Source organism: Numenius arquata, chromosome 12 (genome assembly GCF_964106895.1).
Source record: "Numenius arquata chromosome 12, bNumArq3.hap1.1, whole genome shotgun sequence".
NCBI classification, from domain to species: Eukaryota; Metazoa; Chordata; class Aves; order Charadriiformes; family Scolopacidae; genus Numenius; species Numenius arquata.
Window position 1 is genome coordinate 3,405,795 of NC_133587.1, and position 21,530 is coordinate 3,427,324.

The window sequence follows — 21,530 nt, forward strand, 5'->3', positions numbered from 1 at the left end:
AGAATTTCATTTTTCAGGCTTTTGGTGATTTGTTTTGTTTTGGTTTTTTTTTTTTTTGCAAGCTACAGTTCTATTCTTTGTAGTTTTGGACCGTAACTGAGCTCTAATTGTTTAAAATTTTAATTTGCTGTTTTGAAGCCAGCCAGAGGTTTTTGACTTACATTTAATTGCTCGGGGTTAACAGTCCTTCTTGTCTGTGGAAAGGAGCAGTATATATTGCTCTAACACCCAAATTTATTTTCTGGAACAAAACGAAGGACACTCAATGACACGAGAGCTCCCGCTTAGATTTATAACTGGCTAATGAGAAAATGCTGAATAACGTGCTCATTTGCTGCCACTGGAAGGTAATAAATCTTCCCAAACTTCTCGGGCTCTAGGAACGCTGCTTGTTATCAGCTTCCAGTGCAGAAACGGAGGGGTCTCCGTGGTGCCCCCCACTTCCCTGGCGCACAGTGACCTCAGGGCTGGCTTTAATGGCTATGAGCCCATTCCCCTGCCTCCCTTTGGATGAGGGATCTCCATGCAAGGTGCTCCCAGTGTTGCTGATGTGCTATTTTAACCGTTTTTCCGCGGAGGTGTTTGCCGTTGAGGTGGCCTCCAGAGCTTCTTGTGGCACTGACATCAAGGAGTTAAGCAGCAAATAGCCTCAGGGGTGGATTGGGAGCTTTACAGCCAAATATAAACTTCTTTTCCCTGGCTGGGGAACAATGCTGAGCTCTCTGCTGCCCAACCCTGCCGGGCTGGCCGGGCTCCAGCCCAGGTGAACACACCTTACTGGGGACCAGGGCTTGTCACTGGGGAAAATGGTCTCTGGCAAAAAGAATTTGCTGTCAGCTGGCGTGGGATGGGCTTTCTCCCTCAGAGGAAACGCATGCCCTGCAAAATCAGAGATTTTATTGTGTTGATGTTGGCTGTGAAATCTTTTTTTTTTTTTTTCTTTTTTTTTTTTTTTTCTTTTTGTTTCCTAAACTGAATCAAAATCCCTGTGCAGGGTGAGAAGCGGTGGCTGGTGGCCAGCTGCAGGCTGCCGGCACCGCGTGTGCCAGCTCGGAGCAGGAAAAATCCCAATCTCCGCCCACTGCCAGGCTCTGCTGCCCTGCCCAGAAGGATTCCTGCAGCTCTCCGCTTCCCCGCTTGAAATGCGGAGCCTGGGCTGCTGTGAGGAGGGCGAAATTTAGGCAAAAGACCACGGCAAGCTTTGCATTCGCTGGGAAGGATGAGTGTGTGACAGCTCGTGGTGTCCTCTCTGCTCACTCCTGACTTGCCGCTGCGGGAAAGGAATAGTTTAGATACAGTTTTTTGTCTTTTGACAACTTGCGCATTGATAATTTAAAACCAAACTCATCTAATCCTTTTTCCTCGGCCCTGCTTGGGAAAAAGAAGAAAAAAAAAAAAACAACTTTAAAAAAAAATAATCAGGGGGTGCTAAACCTTCTCCTTGACGCTGTAACAAAGTTGGGAGACGAAGAACAAGAGAACTGGCTGTACCCAGAGGTGCCTCTGTCTTTTCTGAGCCCTTAATGAGTCAGAGGGTTTACTAATCTAGTGAAACAGGAAAATTCAGCTGCTACAGTTCCTCTGGAGAGGAGACCCAGCTGACGCGACTCTGCAGAGCCATATGCCTATTCATGGTAGCCTTGGACTCAAAGCCACACTATGAATAGCACCTTTCAGCTGTAGATCTAGCTGATAACTAATTAAATCTTATGAATCCCTACATGTATGGGGAGTGGGGAAGACGTACCTAGGGATATGTCAGCCCTGAAGTTCTGTCACCTCCAGGACGGAGCCGTCAGCAGGTTGCTCGGTGTGTGTCCACAGTGACACAAAATGCTTTGGGGAAAGGTGTCACATCTGCAAAGGATGCTCCTGAGGTTAAATCAGAACTTGGTGCTGGGAGCACAGGGCACGCGTGGCTCTGGTTTAACACCCCTTCTTCTCCTCAATTGATGAGATGCTCTTCCCCCTAAATGCCAGTGTAAAAAACAAAACAAAAAAAACCAAAAACAAAACCAACCAAACAAAAAACCAAACAAAAAAAACCAAAACAAACAAACAAACAAAAAAAAACCCCAAAAAACACAAACACCAAAACAACCCCAAGGCTGCGACATTCCAACTGCTGTGCCGATGGAGAACAGAAGATCCTCCAGGCTGGGATCCTTGCTCTGGTGTGGACCAACAGCAGATGCCAGGGAAAGAGGATAAGAAAATGTGAGTAACCCCCTGCACTAATGTATTCGTGCAGCTTCCAGCAATGAAGACAGAAATAAGCACCTGGATTACCAGGTTTAATATCAAGACCTGTCCTTCATGAATTTACTTAATCCCTGTTTTAATTCATTTACATTTTGAGGCCTAATATCCAGTGGTGACAAATTGCACAATTTTAGGGACTGGAAGGGGCTCTAAGGTCTCCCCGGAGCCTTCTCTTCTCCAGGCTGAACCCCCCCCCAACTCTCTCAGCCTGTCAAGGACTGGGAGCCTGTGCCGTGATGGGGACAGCGGTGGCACGGGCAGGTTTGGGGAGCTCTCCCCAGGGCACACATCCCCGTTCTGAATGAGGGATGCCACAGCGGTGGGCAGGGACAAGCCCTGCCGGCCCTGGGAACATCTTCAAGGCCCTTTTGCTGAGACTAAGGGCACAGACACACCAGCAGCAGCGATGTTGGGAGTGGATTCCAGGAGACAGCCCAAGAGCTGCTGGCCACGAGCACAAGGAGAGTCTGTTTTCCTGCATTTATGGCATGGTGTGATCAGCAGGACACAGGAGAGAGACGCTTCAGGAGAGCCTGGATAGAAGGAGCCTTGTTGGTGCAGCCCATCGCTGCTGCTCTCCACGCAGCCGGGCTGTTTGACTTGGATGGGAGCACGAGACTGGGATTTGTTCAGCCCCAGTAGCTACACTTCTGCTGCTCCTTCATCAGCAGAGGTGATGCTGGCTGGAGGAAGACCTGCCTGCCTCCACCTCCAGCAGTGCCTTCACCCTCTGTCGCCTGTTCCTTTTCTCTCTGCCCCCATCTCTGCATGGACAGAAACACCTTCTCCCACCTCCTCTCCCTCTGCTCAGACTGTGCTTTTGTGCTTGGCCATCTGGCGATGGGCAATGCAGGCCCTGAAGGCTCACACAGCAGCACTCGTGTCTCTCGTGGTGTCAGGAGCCCGTTCCATCCAGGTGGACAGTGGTACCCGCTGCGGGAAGGCCTGTGCCTGCGTTCTGATCAACAGAAAGGACGCAGACAGGGTGGAACAACTGGTGCAAATCGCTGGAAGCCTGATGTAGGGCTCCGCTATGGGGCAGAAAAGCTAGAGGGTATCATGAAGTCAGCCAAGTTCGCAGCCATCCAAGCAAGGAGAAGGTGGCTGTCAGTGATAACAGCACCTACAGCCCTCAGCAAAGCGATTCTGCAAGCTGCACCCTGAGGAAGGAGCTGCATGGCATCTTTGTAAAGATGGGCCTTGGCACCTACAGGACAGCAGACACGAGAGCTGGGTCTCTCCTGGGATGGTGTGAAAAATCCTCTCCTGACTTGGCAAAAATTAGCAGTGTTTGTTCACTGACTGCGTCAACAGCTGGGTGTTAGTGGGCTCTGCACCCCAGCCCGGACTCTGAAGAGCTTGCGAGGCATCCCTCTCACCCTCTGAAATGTTCCAGCATCCACATCTTAGGAATCCAGGAGCCCAGCTAGCATCATCTGAAAAAATCTCACTTCTCAGGACTCAGTGACAAAAGGAAAGTGTTTCAATGATTTCCTCTTGGGAGAGAGGCCACAACAGGTAAGGAAGACATCGGAGGCAAGGACAGCCCTGGGCCAGCTCAGCCAGAGGCAGGCAGTCCGTAAGAGCCGGTCCTCTGTTCCCACACCGTCCTACAGCCACAGCCAGCTTTTCAGGACACTGGGCTCGTTTGGGAGTGCCAAGGCTGCGTGGTCCCACGTGCCAGCTCGCTGCTGCTCCGGGGCAGGAGGCACACAGGTCCCCCTTTGATTCCAGACCTTGGCCCTGGCCGCTGCGGCTGTGCTTCTCGAAACACTGACCTGAGCTGGTTTGATTTAGTGATGTTACGGTGCAGGGGAACGCGAGCCTGGAAGGGTCTGCTCGGGCTGACGGGGATATTGGCAAACTAGCTCCTCGCTGATGAACTGCTGCTGAAGATGAGCTAATTAAAGACAGCATTTAGTTTACTGGTGTTTTATTAGGCTTCAAATTGAAGCAGATTCTGCTCTTAGCTGATAGAATTTCCTTCCCTTCCCTCAAACTCATCTTCTCCTCATCGTCTTTTGGTAGGTTTCCTCCCTCTTTTGTGTTTCTGAGGTCCTTTATGCCAGCCCGTGTTTTTCACTCCTACTTTAACTAATGGAAATATAATTGCACATGCATCTGATGGTAATGATGGATGTAATTAACCATCTCCACATCCCAGTTTCCTCTGCCTGTTTCTTTGCCAGGCACTATCGCTCTCAGGTCAGCTCTGGCCTGCAGAAAAGGTCTCAAATAGTGGAAATGACTGGTAGGAGCTGGGGCAGGTATCGGCACCTGCAGGTAGATTGTAAAGGCTGCAGCACCATCCAGGCAAACAGCTTGGCACCAGCAGAGTCCCAGACTCATCAGTGCCAGCTCTTGCTAATTACAGCCTGTGCTTCTCTGCCCAACCTCTGTGATGGCTGCTGCGATGAGGAAGGGCTCAACCTGCTCTGCTCCCACTTTTAGCGAGTGTTGGCCATGGCTTTGGATGCAGCCCACGCTGGGGAGAGGTGGAAAACCCTCAGGGAAGAGGCTGGGAGTGAGCCACGTGGGGAATGGCACATCTCGAACCCTTCACAGGGAAGTTATGGCATAAGGAAGGAATTGCTTTGTCCGTCTTATCAAACCACTCATCCTACAGCTTGTGTCTGCCGGGAGCCTGCTGGAGTCACCTACACAGAGCGAGCAGGGAGGATGCTGTCCCCGAGCTGCCACCTTCCCAGATCTCAGCTGAAGCCTGGCTGGAGCCCAGCGGGTGAGAAACCAGCAAAGCCAGCATCACATTGCAGCTGGCTCCTCCTCCGGAGAGGGAAGGAGAGGCGGGGAGCTGGAGCCAGCAACTCCAGGCTGCCTACCTGCACCTCGCTAGCCGGGCTGGGGACCGCGCTGGGGGCCAGCATCTTCTCAACCCACATCCCATGGGGTGTGCGGGTCCCCCGGAGCTCCCCGCTGCCCCCGGGAGCATCTCCTCACCTCCGCCCGCATCCAGCCCGGCATGGAGAGCCTGAGCAACAGCCTGAAGAAGAAAGCCACGGAGCAGCACTACAGGGCAGAGGTGATGATTGCTGGAGAGCAACTGAGGTAGGAGGTGATGGGGCCCCTCCTCTGGGCTGTACCCCGTTAGCAGGAGGTTCAAAGCTTTCTCCTTGAGCAAGTGCTTTCCCCCCATGTGCTGGCGTCTCCCCTCCCTGCTATCTACTGGTCCTTCCTTCACCCACCACCAGTGGCGAACCAGGTCCTTCCCTGGGTTTCCTTGTCCTGCTGCTCCTCTCTGGGCATCTCCTGCCCTCCACCTCCAGGTGTCAGGGGACTGGCAGGTGGCTTTAGGTGCATCCTCCCCTAAGCCCAGAGCCTGATGTGGTGACACTGAGCAGCCTTCCCAAGGTCCCTGCTCCCTGGGGGCAGCTCTGCCTCTGGGGGCATTTGGACTTTTGGGGGTGATTTGGGAGGTCACCCCGTGGGTGCCGTGCACCTGAATTGGTTTGCACAGCAGCACGGAGGGTCTTCCCTCACTTCAAAGTCACTTTTGGGAACTTCTGCTGGTCTGTAGTCCCAGTTCTTCAGCAACTTCTGAGATTATTTTTTTTTCTTAGGAAGATAGAAATATATTCTCCTATGCAAGAAAACCTGTGGGGCTGAGAAAACATATTCTCTGTGTATCTGAGGTCAGAACCCCCCCCTCCCCTTGCTTCTCAGCATGCGGCTGGAGGATATTTTAGCTCTTGAGCAGAGTTTGCTTCTTTGTATCTGGAGCCGTTCTGTTTTGTTTTGAAATGTGGGTGGGAAATAGGAAATATACCCTTGAGTAATGTAAAGAGCCCAAGTTTGCTAGCATCAGATTCCTAAAATTAGCTCTGTGTCACTGTGTTGTCCATTCTCAGTGAGTCATGTTAGCTTTAGCTTTATTATTTATACTTTATCAAGGACTGATAACTTCCAACTAAGGGTTAGGGCCACATTTTGAAAACACAGCCAGTGTCCAAAGTGGCTGGATTTTAAATACGCAGTGATGGTTAGCCACACTTCCAGCCTATTCTCTTTCACAAATATTACTGTCCTAGCTCCAGAAATTAAACTTTTTCCTTGGGTAGTGACTGGGAGAGCTGCAGTTGGGGGTGGAGGCTGCAGTAACCTTTCTGCCTTTGCAGTGTTTGCAGTGAAGCTTTGAAAATGAGCTTAACTCTCTTATAGGGAAAAGCAGCAGCTGACCTGAATGACTTGCCTCATTTCAATAACTCAGGGCAAGAGATGTAAAGTTCTGACTTTTTCCATCCCGTGGGCAGGACAGGCTTATTCATATTTATATTTCCAGTATTTTACTCGTCTGGAGTGACTGAGGTTTAAAATAGCCTGGGCCAAAGGAGGCGGGGGAGAGTCAGGTGTTCGGAAAGGAAATAAAATAATCAAGCCGTGTGTTAAAGCTGTGATCAGCGCGCGTGCGAAGGGAACGATGCGGCTTCCTCACGCCTTTTGCAGGACAGGAGCATCTCAGATCCTGGACCATTTGGTGATTGTGATTGGAAGGAGGAGGAGGGGATGTAATAAATCTGTTTGTGAACTGAGCTCTTCTGCTACGCCGTATGCTGCTACTTATAAGCGAGGTAACGGCATAGTACAAATGTTACACTCTTCTGGAATCCAATAATACCAACTCATTTTTTTCCTCCCAACATTTGTCTGGAAACTTCACTTCTTATTGTCAACGTGAATGTACCTGAGCCTTTAAAAAGGATGCTGAAAGCCTGAAGGGAGGCAAGGTTTGTGCAGCGAGGGAATATCTTTCCATTAGTGTGACTGTGTTGAATAAACTGTGACTAAAATTGAACAGAAAACCCAAAATGTATGTAGTTTTTGGGCCACCCATCTTTTCTCCAACCGTAGCTGCGGTGCCTTGGAGCTTCTGAAATCTGAGAGTTTTCAGACCAAGCCCATCGCAGCAGGTTGCAATCTTGAACTGCTTGCTCTGGTTCAGTTTGCTGCCCCAGGGTGAGCCTGATGCAGGTCGTCTCTGCTGGAAGGGGTGACAGGAGGGGTGGGAAGCACGAAGGAGCGGAGAGACGAGGTGAGAGCTCTCTCCTCGGAGGCTGGCGTGTGCTAAAACTGGGATTCTGGGAGACACGTGCTGTTTTGTCAACACGGCAGCGCAGGGAGTGACCCGATCTGCCTTTGGGCAGCCCTGGCTGCTCCCTGCCCCTCACCTGCTCTTGAGAGGCTGGAGATCTTTGTTGCGTGGAGAGGAGCTGTGTTTTGTGGGTGATGGGTCTAAAGGCTAAGGAAGGACCCCAGCACTCACAGTGATGGAGAGGTGGGTCCTTTTGCTGGTGGCTTGGCACAGAGCAGTCACATCCTTCTCTCCGGTCTGGGCAGGAGCCTGTTCCCAGTGCAGAAAGGCTGGGAGGAGCTGCTGGCTCCCAGCACAGGGTATAAAACCCGGGCAGGAGGGTGAAGAGATGGACACCAACCTGCCGCTGAGCTCCTCCATCCCCTGCAGCTCATCTGGCTGAAAGGAGGCTGGAGTGATGCTGAGCAGAGCACGCTGAGTGCTTGAGTCTTTCTCTTGTATTTTGGGGATCCTGTGGCCTGGCAGGTAAGGGGTTAGCGATATGAATCTCCCTGGGACCCGGCTGCCCAATAAGTAGCAATGGGGAAACTGAGGCAGAGAGGCTGGATGATGTCTCAGGCAACGGCAGATGGGTCAGGGATAAATGTCCGCATCGTTCTCCCCTGCTTTTCCCCAGGTAAGGAATAAAGCAGCACATAAAGGAGGCTTGTGGGCTGCCCGTCTGCCCTGACTCTGTGAATAGCAAATAATGCTGTTATATCTACATAAAATCTCAAACATTTGTTTTTCCCCTGTTCTCCACCTACTGCCCTTCCCCCCCACTATTGTATTTAATCAAACAAACCTTTGCTCCATCTTTACAGTTCTTTGGCTTCTCAGCAAGTTTGCAAATCCCTCTGAGTTTGGTTTGGCCGGAGGGATGAGTCTGTTCAGTGTCAGGATGTGTTTCCCAGCCAGAAATAGCAGCAGAAGCGAGGGGTGAGGAAATGCTTCATTTGGGGTTTCCTGGGAACAAAACAGATCCTAAATAAACTAAGGGGAGAGTGGCCGCTGTGCTTTGGGCTGTCCATCTGCCAGGGTCCCTGCGCTTCCACGGGGATGTTGCTTTCTGGTTGATGGAAGGGGAAGAGGAATTTTGTGTCTTGTGTCTCTCCCCATCAAAAAGACGAAGATAATTTCCACTGATATTCTGGTCTTGGGTTTGAGGAACGCGGCTGTCTCAGGCTCGATCCTCACATCTCCTGCTGTCAGTCTTTCTGTTTCAGGCATATAAACTTGCATGAAAATCACAGTAGTTTCACTGGGCGTTGCGTGTTCCTGGGTGGCATTCTGTAAAAGAAGCCCAATTAGTCATTTTTAATTGCAACAAGTGCCTTATCTGCACAGAGATATTCTGGAACAGCCACCGTGCTTTGAATTCACACCCTGCTGTAATCTGAGTTTCTCAAGTGTAGGCAAGCCCTTGTGCAATCTCTTCTGGGTATTCCTCATGGTAAGTGAACAACATATTCTCTAATAACTCTGTTAAACTGCATTAATCACTCTTAAATGTAAAATGTACTTGGTAGATTTATGTCTTGGGCAGAAAAAGTGAGAGGAAAAGGAATAGAATTATAGAATGGTTTAGATTGAAAGGGACTTTAAAGATCATCGAGTTCCAACCCCGCTGCCCTGGGCAGGGACACCTCCCACCAGACCAGGTTGCTCAAAGCCCCATCCAGCCTGGCCTTGAACCCCTCCAGGGATGGGGCAGCCACAGCTTCTCTGGGCAACCTGGGCCAGGGTCTCACCACCCTCACAGCAAAGAAGTTCTTCCCCACATTTCATCTCCATCTCCCCTCTTTCAGTTGCTGCTTTTAACTGAGCATTTAGTTCTTTGTTTATTGGGAGTTGTGGTTTTTTTAGTGATGTTTTTTGTTTGGTGGTTTTTTTTTGTTGTTGTTGTTTTTTCTGTAAAGATAGGAAAGGAGAAGATCCTTTGGGTGACGCATTTTTCCGGGGCCATTAGTCTGAACTTAACTGTTGTGGGAATGTGAACCAGAGTTAATATCCTTGAAAGATCCACCTTGGCATTTGAGATGCTCAAGGTCTGTTCGCGTGGGTAGGAGGTGATGGAGAGTGCCCCAGGGAGATGTTCCCACTCCGTGCAGGCACGTGTGAGTTCTTGGTGCAGAACAGCTACCACTTCAGGGGTTTCTCTGCCTGTGTAACAATGATATAGTAAAAGTAGCAACTTTTCCAATATGAGACAGCCCTTTGCTTTGGCAAATGCCCCGATTCAGACTCTGTTCTGAAACTGCGTGAAATTTGAGTACGCAGAAGTAAAGAGAGGAACTGTTGGGTTGCTCTCCAGCCGTGGACATCCGTAACGCTGCTGGGAAAACGCTGGTCTGCTGGAGGCGCAGGGAAGTCCTGCTTGTGACAGCTGAAGTGACTTAAACTCTCGGTTCCCTAGAGGTTTATGTTCTGGTTTTTCTTTTTTTCTCTGCTGTTTACACTGCTGCGGATCTCCCTTTCAACAAGGTTACGCAGGATGAATAATGATGTCTTTGTAGTGACCTTGAGAAAGAAACAATTTGGTTACCCAACGCAGCCTACCCAAAGCAAATTCATGTGAAATCAGTGCTCTGACTGCCAAGTGAGGGGTGTTTCACGAGAGCTGATTCTCGTGTTCCAGCAAGCATTTTATCCTTGCATTATTCTGCTTTTATTTTTTTTTTTCTTTCCTTTTGAAGAAGTAATGTACATGGGGCAGGTTTTGGCATCTAGAAAACTCATAATATTGCATTACACATCCTTCTTTACAATTTTTTTAATCTGGAATCATGATTATAAACCACTCATAGTTTCACTGGCTCTGGTTTTGAACATCCTACATGGACTGGTTTATAGAGGGTGTCAGCAGAGCCGTTCGAAGATGCAGTTGGTGCTACGTCCTTCTGTGCCTGAAGGACAGCATTTGTCTCCGGGTAGTTGATGGGAAACAGTAAACAAGAGGAAAGTGAAAAGACCACAAGGACACTCGAGCTCTGCATCTTCCGCTGCCCTGGGTCTTATCTCAAACTTAAACCAGCCTGAGAATGTCCATGACGCTGCTGCTCCAGAGGTGCTTAAAAACCACTTAATTCCAATCCTGGCAATTGTTCCCGATAGAATAGTTTCAGAATAAATGTATTTCAAATTTTAATTTTTTTTTTTCAATCCTAGGTTTTAGTAGTATTGCTTGCTGAAAATAATTTCTTTTCTTTTCTTTTCATTCCCCCAAGATTTGTGCATTGTCTGAAGTATTCTGAAACATGATAAAAAAAGACCTGTATGGGAAATAATATTTTCCCAACCAGTTTCTATTCAGGCTTTATGAAATTATGATCTATATGTTATTGGGGGTAAAGATATATGTGTGTGTGTATGTATGTATATATATATGTGTGTGTATATATTTATAGTCTTTATAGACTCCTGCAGACTCTTGATAGCAGTGGAGTACTCTTGGTAAAACATTTCTTATCTCTACCAAACATGCGTCTGAAGTGGCATCCCACTTGCTGATTATGAAGGAAAGAAAGTGTATAAAAAATGAGTGCTTGTCTTCTCTTCTGGCAGAGGGATGTGGGGATCTCTCCGTTTGCAGTTGCTGCTTTCTGGGTCTGATTGTATTTTGACAGTGGACCGTGAAATAAAGGAAAAAGCTAAAAACTCTAAAAATAGCAGGCAGCTGTTTGTTGTAGGGTGGACTGTTCTGCTCAGGTAAAATCCATATGTGAAATGACTGCTTGTGGGAATAAATATTCAGTATTTTACTCTCTTTACTAGGAAGATAGACTTCAGTACTTGAGAGAGGCCACTCAAAGGCAAGACCAGGAGCTGGTTCTGCATGAATCCTTGGGTTAGTTTTTTAGTTGCCTGGAAGGTCTGAAAATACATTGTTATTTTGACTCATAGTAGCCTGAGCATTAATTACATCAATCAATTGCTAAATATTCATTCAACAGAAGTTTTTAACTTAAGACTTTCAAGACCCTACCATTTGTAAATCCTACGATAGAGGATAATCCATTATTATCCGACAGATTTTTAGGTTATTTAAAACTTTTCATAAGGTGCCTGAAACTCTTGTCCAACATGATGTGGTGTGCACATAACTTCTTCAAAAAGAACAAAAGAACGTGGGGCATTAAATTAAGAAAAGCTGCAGTGATTAATACCTTTGTAGAATATATTGGCCTGGGGCAAACCTGTGAATTGAAATGAATAATTTGAACCCAGCAACATCCTGGAATTACAGAGGAGATATTAATTAAACATCTCCCCTCTGAGTCTGCTGCATGCACTGGGCATTTTCCAGGGTTAGTATTTTTGGGAACAGTCGTGACTGCAGGGCAAAAGTTTGGCTCCTGGACAGATCTCCTGCCAAGCTTGGTTGGCTTTGGCTTGAACACATAAGATCTCTGTGCCTTGTGGCTTGCTCAGTTGCTAAGGTCCTCTTAAAAGTCAAAGCCGTACTCACCTGAGTAACCTTCGCTCATATATATCTTTCCGTTGAAGTCACGGACTAGCCACAACCCCAGGGTTTTCAGGACAGGACGCTTGTTGTTCTGGTAAACTCTATCCCAGTCTATCCCAGTTCAAGCCAGAAAATGTCCGGACTGCTGTGCATGGTCGCTGTGGGTTAGTAGTCCATGGGTTAGTAGGTAGCACATGGGATCCACCTGGCACTAATCCCTTAGACACATGCAGAAAAAACAAGTCCTACCATTACTGCTCCCACCCTGGGCTGTGACTAAGACTTTGTCCTGGGGGCAGCTACGTTCCTGCTTTCATGGTTATGGGGAAGGAGAACTAGACACAGAATTGTGCCAAGATGACAAATATATGTACCATTATTATTTTTTTTTTTTTCTGAGTTTTGGCCCTTCTTCACAAGCCTCAATTAGCTGCTGTGTATTTTTACAGGCTCATTCAGAATAAAAAAACACGTATGGTTCAGAGTAAGCAATTATTGCTGTGTAGTGAGAGGAGGAGAGAAGGGGATGCTGAAGGGGGGGCTCCTTAGGATTGACTGATGCAGCCTCACAAAGCCAAGAGGGCCGGTTGAATTTCTAAGTCACTGGCTTAGTGCGTGCCAGAGGTCCCAAATCATCAGTGGTTTCTCCAGGCTGGGCAGCCACTGGGCTATTAGACCCAAATTCCCCTGTAACACCAGCTACGCTCAGCAGTCGTCTTTCTCTCTAGGCTTCGCCTCCACGATGGGAAGCTCATTAAGGACCGACGTTATCACCTCCGAACGTACCCGAACTGCTTCGTGGCGAAGGAGCTCACAGACTGGCTGATCGACCACAAAGAAGCGCCGGACCGAGAGACGGGCATCCGCCTCATGCAGAAGCTGATGGACCACTACATCATCCATCACGGTGGGTGGGTTTCTCTGCTCCCCGCTGAGTCTCCCTGGGGATGGGGACTGTGTTATCTGGTCACCGTGTGATGACAACCAGATGACAACCACACCAAATCCAGCCCTCTCTTTCCCCCTCTCCTCCAGGGTCCAGAAACAGCTGCCTTGGACCTCTGCAATGCAAACACTCTGTCGCCATCTGCTACTTGCTGAGGTTAATGCCCTTTATGTTAAGCTGTCTTGAATAAAAATAAACTCCGCTTTATCACAAAAGCGTAAAGCTGAAGCAGTGAATTCTCAGTTAACCATTAACACTTAAACCTGATTATTTTTCCATCTCTCCAGCCGACAGTTTCAAATAAATCCATTAGTTAATTAAACCTGTGCAGCGCTGGGTACCAGGGCTGCTTTGATGGTTTATTGCGGACACGTCCCTCCTGTTTCTGTGACAATTCCTGGCAGGAAGCAGATGTTGACTTTCGAACTTGCCTTACGATGGTTAATTTTTGTTAGTCCTATGGAAAGGGGGCTGCCTGCGAACCACAGCCCTGTGCTAAGTGCTTTGCAATTGGCTGTCTAAACTGTTTGCCCTCTTCTCCACTGGGATCCAGAAGATGGTAATTATCTCATGAAGATCATTGTCTGTGCTGCCTCTTAATGGCCCGATGTGGTTTGAGCTGTTATTCCATTACATGCTGGAAACATTGAAAGTGGTCTTCAAATAGCAAAAGTGCTTTGGTTTTCTGGGGGCGCAGTCCTGAGAGGTTTTATGTTCAATTCCCGGTTGCAATGACATCCCAATCCTTGCTCCCTGGAGTTGTTAGGATGGAAACCTTCACCTTTTAAAACAACTTTCTTGCTTGATGAGCCATGGGCTTTTTAGCATCCTGGTTTCCCACCAAGGCAACTGCTCAGGAGGGGTGATGAACTCCGGATAATCTGACAGTTTTTAGCATTTTTAGCCTTCACCAAAAGGGGAATGAAGTTTTGCCGGTCTGCTCTGAAGAATGAACAAGTGTTAAAATTTTCACAAGGAATATCTTGCATCTTTTGATTTTCACTCTAGTGGATTATGTTACTTTAGTGAGGAAATCTTTGTGGATTTTTTTTTCCCTTTGACTTAATTTTCTTTGTTTTCCAGGCATATTATTTACTCTGTGTTTGTTGGATTTTTTATTGCTGAATTTTCTCCTTCTTGCTTCAGATGGGTGGACCTGAAGAAAGGCAGACTGACTGATTTAGGAGCTGGACTGTGATTTTTGGGCTGATTTTTTTTTTTTTTTTTTTTTTTTTTGACCTGTAGTCTAGGAATCTCTTGCAGGCAAGTTTACCTCAGAGCTGTATCCCAAATATTTACCTGTTAAATGTTGCATGCACTTAACAGCCATGCATTTGCAGACAGCATGCTCATCCCCAAGGTGAAATTGAGGCTTTTCGAATAGATGTGATTATTCCAGTTGTATGTACCTAGCTTTGAAGAAAAATTTCTCTCTTGAGGTCAGTTTGCCATTCAAATGAATTGGGCAGGGTTGGCACAAAAATGGTGCAGAAAAGTTGGTGTCATTATATGTTTTAGCTTGTGAGTATTTTTGATAGGGACAGAGGTGATTTTTATGGGGCTTTGGATGCAGTGTGGGGTTTTTTTCCCTCCTCTCCTCCAAATCTACTTATATGTGGCAGTGGCTTTCTAAGAAAAGAGACAGGTCTGTTTGTTTTCCTTTAGTCTAAACCAAACCATCAAAATTTAAAATAAAAATAAAACCAAATAAGAACATCCCTGTCCCCGCCCCCCGCCAAAAAAAAAAAAAAAAATCACCAAAAAACCCCAAATCCAAACCAAAAAACTTATCAGTTTGCTCTAATGAATATTTTAGAGTCTGGATCAAAATGTAGTCTGGATTTAGAGTCTGGATCAAAACTTCAACTCAGACTGAAGTTTTTCCGAGGTCTCTTCAGTGGGACTGGCCTCTCCCACCAGCATGGGCTGCAGGCATTTGTTAGCGCCTAATTTGGGGACCGAAGGCTCGGATGCTGGTTGCCACATGGTATCAAGGACATAATGAAGGACATTGCATGCAGCCCCTATAGCTTTTAACCCAGAGGTAACACCCTGCTGAGGCTGCAGCTCTGTCTGTCCCTCACGGACGGACGGACGGACACCCGCAGCACTGACATCCCTGCTCTCAACTCCTTTCAGTCTGCGACGAGCACTCGGACTACAAGGACGCCAAGCTGCTCTACCGCTTCCGCAAGGATGACGGGACCTTCCCTCTCACCAAGGACGTGAAGGTGTTCATGAGAGGGCAGAGTCTTTATGAGAAGTACGTGAGTCCTTTTCCTGCAAAACAACCCTCAGGAAGGGATGCTGGGAGTGCGCTCTGCTGGCTGTGCTTGCTGGTGATGCTCTACGGCGGGACCCATGGCTACAGCTGGCTTTTCTCTTCCTTCTCTGTCCCCTGCACTGGGAAATGCTGTTTTCTGAGCTCTGTCACAGCTGCAGGACAACTGGCCTCTTTGGGGCTGGGACAGGAGCTGTAGTCTGAACTTACGGATGTTTTCAAGGACTCCAACCGAAGTGCAGTTTCTGGAATCAGTACAGGATCCAGTCTGCAGTTTGAGCATTCCTGGGATGGGCACATCCAGTGGCCATTCCCAGCACACCCCCAGCCTCCTTGGGTGAGCTTCTTCAACCAGCACTATTAGGACTTATGTCCCACCAGGGTCAGCAGTGTACAGGAGTTCAGGGCCCTCGTGGACCTGGATTTCTGCACCTCACTGAACATATTTGCAAAATCTGTAGTGGGAAAAACATCTTCTCAGGCAGTAAAGAAAACTCCTTCCACCTCCAAGAGTTTAGTTTTCTTTGTGTTGATGGTTTCTGGTTCTAAATCCAAGTCATCTTCCCAGTCACCTCTTGAGTCATTTTATTACACCGGGTTTAAGCACAAACCACCCTCTGGACCTGTTTCTTTTAGCAGCCTTTTCACACCTTCTCCATCCTCGTGCCCTGACAATCAGATTCACAAACTGGTGCTGAGGGAGAAGTCCTTCAGCCAGGCGGGTGGTGATTTTGGCTGTCTCAGGGACCCTCTGGCAGACCCGCATCCCTGGTACTCTTGCTTTTGCTCAGCAGTGGTGGCCGTGGGACCAGGGGAGCATCCAGCGCCTCTCACGGCTGAGCCCACTGCACCCTCTCGTGGAGACACTGGATTTAGCTCTCGCATACGCTGCAAAGCGAATATGTGTTCACTGAAACACACTTTCTCCATCAATTCGGGCTATCTGCCATTTGTTGCACGCACTGGGTTGCTTGCTTGGCTTTCCCCTGCGATTGTTAGCTGAGGTCGCAGCTGAACTGGTTTTGCTGGAGCTGCTTCCTCTGCTGTGATGAAGATTTACAAATCTGCCTGGCTCCAGCTCTGTGTTTCTCCCTCCCTTCCCGCTGCTCCCAGGCAACGATGTTTGGGCTGTAACGCTTTGCCTGCTTTTCTTGGCCTTGCTTTGCCCGGCTGCAGCTCCTGCGTGGGACAGCAAGGCATCACGGGGGACTGTCCCACCTCTGTGCCAGGCTGGTGACCGTGGAAGAGTCAATTCTGAAGGTCAGAGAGGAGAACTCGGTGAAGTACCAGAGGACTTTCCTGGGCTGTGAGATGATCGACTGGCTGGTTCAGGAGGGAGAAGCGGAGAACCGAAAGGAAGCAGTGGAGCTGGGACGGGCGCTGCTGGAACATGGGATCATTCAGCATGGTGAGTGAGGGTCCGGCTGGAGCCGGGATGGAGAGCAAGAGATGAGCATAGCTGTCAAGGCTGTGCTAGGAACAAATCCCCATTCATGCCGTGCAACAAGTGCTGGTCAAGTGCCCACTTGGAGATGGCAAAGGGGCCTTTTAGTTCTATGTTTGGAGCTGGTGACCTTTGAAATCGGAGCAATCTTCCACCACCCACAAAAGCTTTGAGTTGAAATCTGAGCTATTGCTCTTCAGTTCTTCAAAGCCTCCAGCCGCAGGACTGGGATCCACCCCTGGCTTTTGAGGGCTGGGTTGTGAGGGTGTAATGTTCAGCCTCACTTGGCTGGAGATCATAACCCTCTGCAGGAATTAAACTTTTGATTCAGAAGGCGGGGAGTCCTTCTGAATGTCTTGGGGCAGGTTAGAGGGCTGTGACTTGGTGGTGCACCCCTGGGAGGTGGGATCTTTTGGGGAGGTGGCCCTGCTGTTCTTCATTCCCCGCAGGTAGCCTTCTCAAACAGTCAGAAAAACTGCAATAGAACATAGGGTCATTAAAAGCAATTCACCTGGGGCCCTCAGTATATTTCCTTCATGTTTTTCACACCCCCTCATCCTCTCCTCCCTCCCCTGTTCTCTCCTAGTCTCCAATAGGCACCACTTCTTTGACAGCGATGTCCTCTACCAATTCTGGATCAACTTTCGCCGGAGGCGTCGTCTCACAGAGTTACTCAATGAGAACTCTTCTCGTGCCCTGTCCGAGAGCCCAGACAGCCCCTTCTGCCTTCGAAAGCTCAACCCAGACCCCAGCAACACCAGCTTTCTCTCTGGTAACTGTGGATGTATTTGTGGAGGGGTGTGCAAGCAAGGATTCTATTACCAGAGTATTCCAGAGCTGAGGGTGTTGCTCCAGCAGAGCGTAGGATGTTCCTCCAGGCACTGTAATGAAGCGATCACCCATCCCAGTGGTTTGTGGTGCATGTTGTGATGCAGTTGCAGCCTCTCTATCAGAGCTCCCCATCCCAGAAAAATAACTCAATTTACTATCAACTCAGCTCATGGTCCTTGTTTGAAGCTAGTTTTATTCTTTCTCAAGAAATGGCTTAAATGCCGTCTTCAGCATATGCTTACCTTTCAGGGGGTGTGTGTGTCAGGCTGATGGGGAAGTTTGGTATTTTAAACTAGTCTATTCCTTACTTGGGTAACTCTTATTTCTGCCTCTTTCAGTCCAGACCAACAAGGAGATCAAAATTGTCTCAGCGGTTCGAAGGAGCAGCATCACTTCTCTCGCTGGAAACTCCAACCCCTACTTCAGCCCTGCTCCTACGTTGGTGTTCCCTCCTGTGGCCGAGTGCAACCCCAAATCAGGTCTGGGCTTCTGCATTGCCCTGTGGTGGCACAAGATACATCTATTCCTTCAGGGCACGGGGCAGCTCAAGCCTCAGCTCCCAACCCCTTCACTGTCACCTTGGTGACTTGCAAGAGGAGAGAGTCAACCTCACCTCTGAGTCTTGATTTGAAAAGTTGTGCAAGTGTTTTGAAAAACATTGAGAGGGATGCAAAGATTTCTGTGTGCAGTAGCTGTGGCTGGTTCCAACATCTGTTGTCCAACCCATAGTAAACCCCAAGCTGCCTCGTTACACACTCGCTGTACAAACCCCTTGATTCTGATAGGATTTGTCACCTTCTGCTCTAGTGTTAAAGAGACCTGTCACAAATGAAGAGCTCCTGTCCCCTGGGGCCCCCTACATGAAGAAAACGCTAACTGTAAGTGACCACAGCGAATGGCATTGCCAACCCCATGGTGCTGAGTGCTCTGACTGCCCTCTGATAGCTTTCCATCTGCTGCTCTGACCCGTGTGTGTTGAAACTTTGATTGGATGTCACATCATCACAGCTCTTGGTGCCTCTCAGTGGGTCAGTCTCTGCAGATACTTGTGGGTGAAAATGGGCACAGCCTCTGCTATAGTTTGATGTATATTTAAGGGATAGATCAGGAAAGAGAATGTTTCCTGGGGAGGAAAACTCCCATTTAGGTTTCATTCAGCTCCAGGCAAACTATAGAATCGGTCAAGTCTTGTGACAGCTGAGACTTTGACACGCATCCCCTGTCACGCAGTTGTCACCTTTATGCACGGCTTTATGCAGCTTTCAGGTTCCTGCTGTCAGATATGTTGAGATGATCCATCAGCATCTGATGGAGCAGCACTCAACGGGGAGCATCCGGGGGCCACTCTTGCCTTTCTTATGATGGGCTTTTTTCACGGCCAAAATAAGCACACTGCAAAATCTCCAGGATGCTGCAGACAATCTGAGCTTTGGGCTTTTGGTTGTCTAATTATTTCCAAAGCTGTAGGACCGGTCAAGGCAGGGCTGGTGGGTGCTGGGTGTGAACGTTCCAAGGCGGTTCCTGCCCTGCGGATTCTATCGTATTTGTTTACTTTTGTGTAAAACTTCTCAGCCCTTTCCTGCCCACCTTTGAAAGGGGGAATCCCACAGTGGCCAGTTTAGGAAGCGCGAGGGCTGTCTTTCTGTACTGGTTTGACACAAGTGGGGTTCCAGGGGAGCTGTGGATCAGGTTCCCAAATTAACTGTGCTGTAGAAATTGGTGGGAAGGAGGGAGAAAAATCAAGCGGGTGATTAGCGTGGCATGTATGAGGACATGCCGTTCATTCTCCTCCTGAATGCTCTTGCCCTGCCCTTCAACTCTGCCAGCCTGGGCCTTTCATGGCTCATTTCCTTCTGCTTAGCTGTGCAGTTGCTCTTATTTATTTATATGGGTGATGTGCAAAGTCCGTCGGGAATTCCTTTTCTCTTTTAGTCACATCAGATGGCCACAGTATTGCAGCAAACTCCTCTGACAGGTTGAGATCAGAGGGGAAAAAATTAAGAGTGGCTACTTCCACCCTGGAAATGCTCTCCTGTGCCAAGGAAAAGGCACCGTGTACGTGCTCTAGAAATGTTCTCCACACGCTGTTGGTGCATGCCTTGCGCTTCAACTTCGCGCTGCCTGTGCTGCACTCTTCTGCGTTTTCTGGCAGGGAATATTAATCAGAAAGCAGCTTTGCAGAGACCAATTAACCTGTGGTTCTGCGTCTCACTCCACAGAATAATAGAATACCAGGTTTGAAGGACCTCAAGGATCATCTGGTCCAACCTTTCTTGGCAAAAGCATGGTCTAGACAAGATGGCCCAGCACCTTGTCCAGCTGAATCTTGAAGTGTCAAATGTTGGGGAATCCACCACTTCCCTGCGGAGATTATTTCAATGGCTGGTTGTTCTCAAATCTCCCCAGGAGTAACTTGTACCCCTCACCCCATGTCTTTTCCATGTGACCCCTTGTAAAAAGGGAGTCTCCCTCTTCTCGGTAGCCACTCTTTGTGGCTAGCAGTTGGTGCACAACCCTTTCTCTCCCATCCTTGATAGATTAGGATCATGAGCAGAGCTCTCCATCTCACTAGGAGCTGTTGCAGCTTCTCTATCTAGCCCATTCCTTGGTTTTTAAACTTTTTTCTTCTGCTTGTAGATTGTGGGGGATGCGGTGGGCTGGGGATTTGTGGTCCGAGGAGGAAGACCTTGCCACATCCAGGCAGTGGACCCAGGAGGACCTGCTGCTGCTGCAGGGATGAAGGTAATTCTTGCTTGTGGTGTCTTAACAGGAGGCAGGACTTGTCCTGTTTGGTCTTTTCAGGCTGAACACATTCTCTGTGATAATCCCACATCCCACAGTGGAGATCAGTCCGATGGAGTCAGTGCTGGAGCTCTGGCAGTGCTGTGAGGGATGGGGGAAGGATGCTCTCCGCAGGAAAAGTGCCCCATGTGCCACCACACGGCAGCAGATTTGTCTTTTTTGAGGGCAGCACAAGGGGCTGTGGGCAGCTAAAACTGGAAAAACTCTGTCAAAACTGAGCTGTCTCTGTTGTGGACTTTGGAGCTGTTGAAATGGCTTGAGTTGCTAAAAACAAAGCAGAGAATTCCCAGTCCAGCTCCAGTAACTGTATATAACCACAGTGAAGGTGGGAAGTAGCAGAGCTTTATCCTGAATCTTCTGCTCTCTCAGCTACTGAGATGTAACACGTTTTGTGTTTCTCTACTATTAACAATGTAGTTCTGCGGAAAACGGAACCATTTTCCATGTACATGACAGCTGAATAACCTTAGACTGATGCCTTAATGTGATTCATCAAATAAATCCCAGTATTTCCAGTCCAGGTAAAATGAGCTGAGGTCTTGAAACTCATTTTAGACCCAGGCCCGTATGGGTTTTGTGTGTAGGGTTTTAGGCTTGAATGAAAGAAATGCTGGGTTTCACAATTCCCTATAGAAAACCCAGCAGCGAGGGAATAATTTCTACAATTTGATACAAGTCACAGGGATATTTGAAATAATGGGATTCTTCAGAGGCAGAGTGTGACTCCTTGTTTGCTTCGGGCGGGATTGGAAGGGGACAGATGAATTTGTTTCATTTACTCAAGAACCCAGTTAATTTCTCTTTACCTAATCTCATTTGCTACTAAATTGCTGGATGTTAATATTGTGCTTCATTTCCATCTGTGAAACGAACCACTGCTCATAAATGAGTCTTTTTTCCTCTGTTAGCTCACAGTCTAAATCCCTTTGGTCCCTTTTTTTTTTTTTTAATGATATAGTGATCGCAGCACAATGATTATCAGTGTAGTTTATGGAGTGGTAATGCTTGTGGGTTTGCAGGATTTTGCAGCAGGTTATTTGCATTGCAGCCTCTGGCTCTAGTCAGTCAGGTGCAGAAGTTGCCATGAAGACATGGGCTGAAGGTCACCTGCCCTTCCTCTCCTTGCAGGTGTGCCAGTTTGTTTTCTCAGTGAATGGAATGTATGTTTTGCACCTGGACTATCAGACCATCAGCAGCCTCATCATGACAGGACCACGAACTCTCGTGATGGAGGTCATGGAAGCCATTGAATAAGCGAAGGCGTCTCGTCCCACTGCTCTTTGGAAAGGCAGGAGGCTCCGCTAAGCAAGGATGGACCATGGGGAGGGACCAAACTGGACCATTCACTGTGAAATGTTAGCCAGGCATTTTAATATATTTTCAAATAAATACACTCTAATGGACAGGTCTCGG

General features: G+C 48.2%; 1 protein-coding gene across 1 annotated transcript; it reads left to right on the forward strand.

Moving 5' to 3' along the window:
• The first annotated feature begins 4,675 nt into the window (after positions 1-4,675).
• Positions 4,676-21,530, forward strand: LOC141470984 (DEP domain-containing mTOR-interacting protein-like). Its single transcript, XM_074157329.1, is given in 11 exon segments — positions 4,676-4,793; positions 4,796-5,199; positions 5,201-5,328; positions 12,542-12,720; positions 14,899-15,022; positions 16,270-16,448; positions 17,071-17,256; positions 17,654-17,794; positions 18,123-18,193; positions 19,953-20,057; positions 21,246-21,530. Coding segments are annotated over 11 exon segments (1,761 nt in total). The 3' UTR covers positions 21,372-21,530.